Here is an 8753-nt window from a genome sequence, read left to right as displayed (position 1 = left end):
AGCAAAGAGGAATAAGCATTCATTATTAAAAAATATAATTGTTTCCCACCCCGACATATGATTAATAGAAACTGATGTAGTAACAAGGACGGTTTTGTTGGAGTGTAGCATAGCGGTAGAACAAAGGTAGTCATCTCGTAAATCTTCTCAACCATTATATGTGAGGGTGTTTGGTGGAATATGCTTGTATTGATGCTACTGTTGGTGCCTTTACTTCTGTGCTGCTTTGACATAAGATACTATATTGGTCGAGTTGTTAGCTCTTGTTATGAATAAAATGCAATTTGATAGCAACAGAGAAAAAAAAAAAAAAAATCAGAAATCTGAACCGTTTTATATTTTTATGTTGAGATGTTTGGAGTTATAGAGATATAATCCCACATCTATTATATCTTGAACTTTAGATATGTCTTTATGTATCATTAGATTATTTCTACCTAATAACTTAAGTTTTCGAGTTAAACCCGCCAGTGATATTATGTGGGTTATCTCATTTTATTTAACATGGTATAAGGAGCCAAATCCATGAATTTCATTGCAATCAGTTTGTTGAAACATTAGATGTGTGGTGCCTTCCCATACCATCAGATTATCTTTCACTTAATATCTTTGGCTTTTGGATTAAAAGTGATGCCATTGGTCAAGTAGCTCATGAATGACCAGGTGGAATGGGGTGGGACAATAGATCCAATAAATGTCATGATAAGAGTCCTATATAATGGTAACCTAAATTTTCTCTTAAAAACTATAATGTGGTTTAGATTGCTCCATCATCCATGTCCTTAAGTGGGGTAAGGTTGGACACACACGAGATGCTTTAGTCTTTTGACGTCCCAACCGGTCTCAGCCTCTTTTTCCTTCTATATTGTTTGAGGATTTATAACTTTATTAAAACTCTCTAGAACTATGTTATTTTTTGTTTCTTGGTAGGCAGGGAGGAAAGTAAGTGACAGCCAGGAAGTTCGAACTTGAGACCTTCTGGTGAACATGGGTTCTAGAATTATATTAATCCTTATTTCCAATCGATTTAGATATATGGATCTGTAATCAATTTTTAGGGTTTGGCACATTTTAACTGATTCATGATCGATTACAATCCAATTTAATTTGGGATTGATTTGGATTCACGGTTTCATTTTCTTAACACCTTGCATGTTTTATTTTTGTGGTAGCGGAACCATGGTTTTAGAGTATGGTATTGAAATGGGTATCGCTCATCTCAAAATCGTTATGATATCGAAATGAATTGATATTGGATCTCCCGAATTGGATGGAAATACCTTTGATTTATCTTAAAAAAATAATTGATTTTTTATCCCTCTCATCTGCAACTGATATGGTATTGGCCATGTATTAAGATTGAATAGTTATCAAATTGATAAGGTTCATGTAATATGATACCAATACTTAGAACCATTGAGATATGGATCACACAATATAATACCAATACGTAGGTTGTGTTTGGTAGTTATCCAAAAAAAAGTTTTTGAAGTTTTTTTCGTTCAATGAGAAGAAAAAGACTGAATAAAATGTTTGGTGACAACTTGTTATTTTTCGTTTTTCTTTGTTTTTTAACAAAAAAAGAAAAAAAAAAAGCACTAAACACAAAATGATGAAATGTCGAAACCTTGTTCCTTCATTTCTGTTTCGTTATAAGCATAAAAAAGAGTGAACTAAGGTAATCATTCTTGAAACTAGTTCATCAAACACCATTTTTTTTTTTTTTTAAACGATATTTTAACACATAAATTGAAAATTTTATTTTTGATACAAAACTTCGTTATCTGAAATTGAAATTGAATGACTACCAAACACAGCCTTAGAACCATGATCGAAATAATAGAATCTTCGTTATCTGGAACTGAATGACTATCAAACGCAGTCTTAGAACCATGATCGAAACAGTGGAAGGCAAGCTGATAAAAAATTGGTCATAAGAGAATTTTTTTAGTGTAAAAATTGGTCAAAAGAGGCCATACACCACAGAAAACATTTCTGCCTTTATATATTCCACATTCCCTCGCAAAGAAATCTATAATTATGAATAGGGATTAGGGAGAATAATAATCTACTTCTACTATTTAAAAATAATAATTAAAAAATTAAAAAAATTTAGATCTTCTGCGAAAGTACAAAACCAGACGCGTTCACATTATTATTATCGTCACGACTCATGTGAAGGAGAGAACCCGAAAACAGCCAAAGCTTCCTTCCACCCTCCACGACACGGTGCCTTCACCGTCTCTCTCACTCCATAGTGGACTGGGAAGTGGGAAGTCTTAAAGGCTACGAGTACGAGATCGCTCTGGAGAGTTCAAGCAGAGAAACAGCTTGATCATGCGGTTTCGGCCCGCATTTTAAATGCTTAGCTCGAAATCTTCCATCAATCCTTCCAATGTAAGGCACTGAAACTAGTTATTCTCTTTGTTTCTTCTTCTTTTTCCACGGAATCGTCCATTTTTTGGGTTATTATTCATTTTCTGTTCTTACTGATACTAGGAATAGGTTTCGCAGTAGTCATGACGAAGAAGAGGCCTTCGTTCTCAGTTCGCTATGTCTTCTGGTTCGTGTTGAAGCTTTTGTTATCTCTATCGGTTGTGCTCTGTTTCTTTGCTCTTCTTAAACTTAACTCGCAATCGAGGCAACAGTTCTCGATCGCTTATGCACGCAGTTCTCTTAGCTTAGACGAGCACTTTGTTGGCATTCCTAAGATCGCTTTCTTATTCCTTGCGCGAAAAGACCTACCCCTCGATTTTGTATGGTGGGGTTTCTTTGAGGTTTGTTACTTTTTTTTTCTTTGAATTCTTGGTTTTTATCCCTCCCTACACTGAAAGAGGTGGGGTAGGGAATCAAAGCTTTATTTTTTTTTGGTGATGTTTGGATTTTGGAATTTCCAGAATGCAGATGCTTTGAATTTTTCAATATATGTTCATTCAGAGCCTGGTTTCCTATTTGATGAATCAACGACGAGATCTCCCTTGTTTTATGGTCGACAGTTGAGCAAGAGCGTGAAGGTACTCCCGATGAAACAAAGCTTCTATCTTATTAACTATAAAATTTGCTTATTTGTTCGTTCTCCAACAACCCCCGTCCCCCAACCCACCCAACACAACGGGGTTTTGGGGGGGTGGGGGGGCTTTGTTCTGTGGAAATCTAAATGGTTCTATTTGGCTATTTCGTTGCAATTGAGCCAAGTGGTCATGCATGCTGCAGGTTATGTGGGGAGAGTCGAGTATGATCGAGGCCGAGAGGTTATTACTCGGAGCAGCTCTTAGGGACCCTGCAAATCAGAGATTTGTTCTCCTCTCTGATAGGTTAGTTGCTTCACTTGAGTAAGTGCGCATCGTGTCTCTAGCTTGTTAGAATTTGAACTCTGCCCACGGTTAGTATGCTCTAGATTGAGGATCTTAAAATACGTAGTGGTTCCACTGGATTCTTTGGATAACATGACAAACTCCATTGTCATTGAGCCGCCAGCTAGACTGAATTGATGCCCTGTTGCCTTTATGGGATCTTCTTGAAGAGAAACTGATGGGTCTGTGAAACACAAGTGAGATGCTAACATATTTCTGAAGTCCAAACTAAAGCTTGTAGCCTCTTGATTTGATTGGGGTTTCAAGCTAGAGGCACATTTCCGGGCATAACACAGTAAGGAGTTCGGGAATCAGGTGAAGTAGAAAGTTGATGTGTCTTGTTTATTCAAGCAAGTTGATTTTCTTCCTGAAGGAGGTGATTCATCAATTCCTTCACAGCTTCAAATTTTAGTACTTTCCTTATTTGGGAATGACCTTGAAATGTTTTTCTAATCAGTCAAAAAATGTATGTTGAAGTTGCTTTCCATGCACTATGGCTTCCTATTCCTTGATTCCTAATCTTCTTGTGAAATGTCCCTTTTTGCCACCTTGGGTCAAAATTTTAGACCTGAGAAACCGATTCTGATACTTATACTAGTAAACCTGCCATCTGCAACTACAAAGAGGCATTTGATGAATTATGATAGGTTTGTGTGTAGAGGTGCTTGTGTGGGTAAGGGCTAAGAAGTATACTAATTTGAAGGCAAACATCTAAAAGGTAAAGATCAGGAAAAAGAGAGGAAAGGTCAGAGGAGGAATCACTCTACCTCTTTGTTCTACAAACAAGAAACTGCCAACAACTAGATGAAAACTGTTGTTGGATATTATCCAGAAAAATGTCAGAACATGGTTTTTATGGGTGGGTTAAGAAAATATGTGCCAATAACAAAAACTGCGTTTTTATTAGGTACACTTTCTCTTTAAACAGTGAAAGGAATCACACCTCCTTGATAATGAAGTGAACAAAAAACACAGAAAATAGAAGCAAAATATTGATGAAAGGTTCTGTATTTATGATTCTGGAACACATATAAGCGCGAGCTTCTCTTATAGCCCTTGTGTGGTAAAAATAATAATAAACAGGTCTCTGGATGTTTGAGTCGTGTCCTTTCTTCTATCTTAGGAGTTCTTGTATGCATTAAAGAAATCGAATGTATTTTTTATTAAGTGGGATATGCCTTAGCTGTTATGTGATGTACTCAGCAGCAATAAGCAGCATAGGTGAAATGTGGGGGAACCCACGGCTGTATGGATAGTTCAAAATCCAACTTACATGTTGTCCTGTCAGAGCCAGTTGTAGGCCCCTTCAACATGTAGCTATTTGCAAATTTTGATGTTATGGAATGGTCGACAGTCCCTTTCTGCAAAATATTCTTCAACCAGTTGATTGCCCTTTGTTCCTCCAACACTATAGTCTTTGAATTCATCCATGGGTATTTCCTGTTAGTCTCAAAATCAGGTTTTATATTCTAATTAAGTTGCTGATTTTGCAGTTGTGTACCTCTGTACAACTTCAGCTACATGTATAATTATGTGATGGCGTCACCAAGGAGTTTTGTGGACAGGTGAATAAAGTTTCATGACTGATGACATGTTTGCTACTGAATTTTTTTTTCCCCCCAAAAATTTGATAACAGAGGCAGGAAAAAGTTGGTTTTGTATTAGCAACGTAGATTGCCCCTGGGGGGACATTATTTTTGTTTTTTGTGAATTTTTATGATGGAAAAAAAGTCTTGAGTCACTTGTTGTTTCTGTATTCTAGCTTTGTTGACACACATGAAGGTCGTTACAATCCAAAGATGTCACCTGTAATACCAAAGGACAAATGGCGAAAAGGATCTCAGGTTGTTCTTCTCTCTTTTAAAGTTTATTTCTGCATCACAACAATTTTTATAGACTCAGGAATTGAAACACTTGATTCAATTGTCATCTGCTTGGTCAGTTGTACAAGTTGTGAGGCATTTCTTTCGTTCCCTCGCCCTTTTGTTAACCTTTTGAGGAAGATAATCACTAGTTATTATTTTAGTCACTACAGTAGAAATTCATCATTAGCTCATTCAGGTTACTGAGTTGTCTAACTCTCAGGGGTATGTCTTTGCACCATGTCATATTTAAGCCTAGCACTGTCTGCCTCCCCCCAACACCCCACCCCCCCCCACAAAAAAAAAAAAAAAAAAAAAAAAAAAAAAAAGAACGAGCCAGTAGTTGTTTAAGGGTTATGTGGTTGCAAGGAAATGCTGTCCTAATCAAGTATACTATCAGGTCACGTGTATTGAATAATAAATGCTGTCCTAATCAAATATCCTTGGCACCGTGACCAATAAGGAGTCCTTATTTTGGAACATAATTGCTGATAAACAGGCATTTATTGTCCATGGCACGTGTTGGCAACTTGTCCTGAAACTCTAGCCATTTAAATAAATGCATTAGTTGTTCCACCATGCATCAGAAGATGCTACATTTTTATTCATTTCAGGGTAGAGTTACTTATTATCGTTCAATTACTGATCCCAATTCTATCTTCTAATTTAAAATGACTTTGGAATTTCAGTGGATTACATTAGTTCGAAAAGATGCAAGGGTTATTGTAGATGATGATATTATCTTTCCAGTCTTCAAGAGATTCTGCAAGGTGAGCAGTGAGACAATTCTACATCTCTGAGCAAATTTTATATGGCATAGGTTTCCTGGTTGGCGGAACAGTTAAGGGAGCCTTTGGTCAGGACACCTAATTTCACTATGTAGAAGGATCAAATGGTAAATCTGACGGTTGCATACCTCAGAGATGGTCTGGATGGACCACATGTCAAATTTCAGGCCCAAATTCAGTTATTTACCACCCATGTAATGCCATTACCCTCCCATATATGTCCATGCACCCACTTGGTAGTCTCCCTTGTATTCCTAGATTTTTCAATGATCTATTTTGCCACAGGGCCAACTTCGTTGGGCTGAAACTTGGCGTGAGCAGGGGACCTTGGGGTCGACCTATCCATGAAATTTCAGCCCAATTCGACGGAAGTATGCACTCAACGATGTCTAGGTTATGTGGACTGCCGGACCAGAAATACCTTCTCTGTTTTAATATATTTTATGTTGCAGCCTTTCTTTTTTTCTATCCTAGTTGATGTGAAATGTGTATATCATGAAAAATATTTTCCCCTGCATGGTAAATCTATATTTGCACCGTTGGAGAGAAAATTATTTTCTTTACTACATAATGTCAGGAAAACACATTATTTGAGGCATTATGGGATATAAGATGCTTTTTTCTTTTTCTTTTAATATTTAATAATCTCATTTGGTGCTTCTTATTCTGCAGCGAAGGCCACCCGTAGATCCCAGAAAGATAAAGCAGAATCCTGTGAGTGATCTGCTGGTACCTCTAAAGAAATTCACTGAGGAAAATGGGAGAGAAACCTTCTCTTATATTCAAATCTAATGTTGTTTACTGGCACTAAGCCTACTACTGATCATTGAACCAAATTTGATGCTAAAAAAATCTCATTTCAGTTCAAGTTTGTTGTTCAAAATATTTTCCATTTAAATTTTGTTCTGTATGTGATACAGACCATAATCAGGTTACATGCTCTGCTTTGGGCTTTTGACCTACAAAATGTGATGGCTTATACAGTTAGGGACTGAAGCAGGGGCATTCATGTTTGCATATGTAGGGGAGTCTCACTTTTAGTATAAGAGGTTCAAGTAGCTTGAATTAATGGGGCAGGCGTTTTTTCTGTTAGTGCAAATGACAGATGTAAGATTTGATTTTGTGAAAGCTGCAGAATTAGACGCAAACATTGTAACAATGACCGTAGCTATTGACACATTACGGAAACATGGAAATCTTGAATGATGCTTGCAGAGATGATAGAGTAGCATTGGTCCATGCCTATGGATCATTGTAAGCAAAATAGCCATTTATGATTAGTTCAAAAGGGTTAGTACGAAGTGGACATCTCAGAAACATTGAGCAATGAAGCTTCTGCAGGAAACTATAGAAGTAACTTGGGAATTATAGAATACCAAGGAAATTTATAAAATCAATCCACATATGATAAAGGATGAGATGGAATAAAGAGAAAGGCACCTTTTTGTCTATAGTCACAAACCCCCTTCTCATTCATGATCCATGCCTAGGATTTCATTAGAAAAGCAAAACAACCATTTATATTAGTTTAAAAGGGATCAATACCAAGTGGAATACCCTATTGCCCATGTCAGAAACCTCTATAAGAAATAAAGCTTCTTTCAGGAGATTATAAAAACTGTGGAATACCAAGGAAATGTCCAGGGCGGGAACCCAAAATCCTTCTTGTCAACAGTCCACATGCCCCCTTCTCCTTAATGATAGGCATCGTTAAGGCCTTCATTCGTCCGCCATATGTAATGCTCCACATACAGGAAAAGCATGTCTTTTGAGTTTGATGGTAGCGTAGATTCAACTTCTGCATAACTAGAACCGATATGCCGCAGAAATAGTTCAGGAAATAATTTCTGTCCAACTGCTTCATAAATATTGTTTTCTTTATCTCTTCTCAAATTATTGAAGTATATGAAGTTTTATCCTGATTAGTGTCTTATTATCAATTGCAGAAAATTCAGAAACAGCATAACTGTATCCCAGATGAACACTATGTGCAGACTTTACTATCAGTAAGCATTGAATTATCCCCCCGCTAATTCTCTTATTTAGATTTTGATATTTCTTTTTTATGTACTATGTAGCATGATTCTGAAAAACCAAACCATCCTGGATAGTTGAACTGGGTTATACTGGAACCGCCTTTGTTGGATCAGTCTGGTCATAAAACCAGCCTAGGACTAAAACCGGAATCAAACCATCCGGTTTTCAGAAACTGGCCAGGTTTTTTTTCTCTTTTTTGATTTTAAATTTTGTTTAATTCATTTTTTAAAACTGCATTTTGATCAGTTAAAACCTATTGATGCCAGATTGAACAAGAACAGAGCCCCTTTTCAGTGTGATGGCTGGTTGGGTTTTAAAAGTATGCTTCATAGTTTTCCCATCCCAACAAAACATTCGATGATCTATTCAACCGACGGCAAGGAAAAGCATCTCGGGTAGCTTTGTAAATACTAGGATTTCATATAGCTTCTGCACCCACTATTTTTTGTTAAAAACTCCAGAGATGCTTTCTCCTTTGCAATTTGCAAGGAAAGACTTTTGGCATGTAGAAACTGACATGGTAGCAGTTGATGTGTTTTGCTTCTTGTAGCAAGTTTAAGCCCAATATATATAAAAGATAGTAAGTCCTTTCTTACGGAGGAAAGTCTTTTACAAAGATTCTATGCTATATGAATATTAATATGAAACCGAGATAGTTACCTTTCAGAAAATTCTAACGATAGGGTGGTGGGTGTCTATACTTCATTCTTCTA

At 36.8% G+C, this 8753-nt stretch overlaps 1 protein-coding gene across 3 annotated transcripts; it reads left to right on the top strand.

Moving 5' to 3' along the window:
• Positions 1–2152: 2152 nt before the first annotated feature.
• On the top strand, positions 2153–8009 carry LOC122093360 (glycosyltransferase BC10-like; the record flags this gene model as incomplete). 3 transcript variants are annotated; one of them, XM_042663684.1, is given in 9 exon segments in its annotated part: positions 2153–2397; positions 2515–2777; positions 2898–3014; positions 3214–3314; positions 4847–4918; positions 5116–5197; positions 5905–5985; positions 6676–6717; positions 7950–8009. In XM_042663684.1, coding segments are annotated over 8 exon segments (813 nt in total), but the record flags the coding sequence as incomplete, so codon positions are not given.
• Between the last annotated feature and the right edge of the window lie 744 nt (positions 8010–8753).

The sequence above is a fragment of the Macadamia integrifolia genome, chromosome 11 (genome assembly GCF_013358625.1).
Source record: "Macadamia integrifolia cultivar HAES 741 chromosome 11, SCU_Mint_v3, whole genome shotgun sequence".
Taxonomy (NCBI): Eukaryota; Viridiplantae; Streptophyta; class Magnoliopsida; order Proteales; family Proteaceae; genus Macadamia; species Macadamia integrifolia.
Note: the sequence above shows the minus strand (reverse complement) of the source record. Positions and strands in the feature narration are given on the sequence as shown.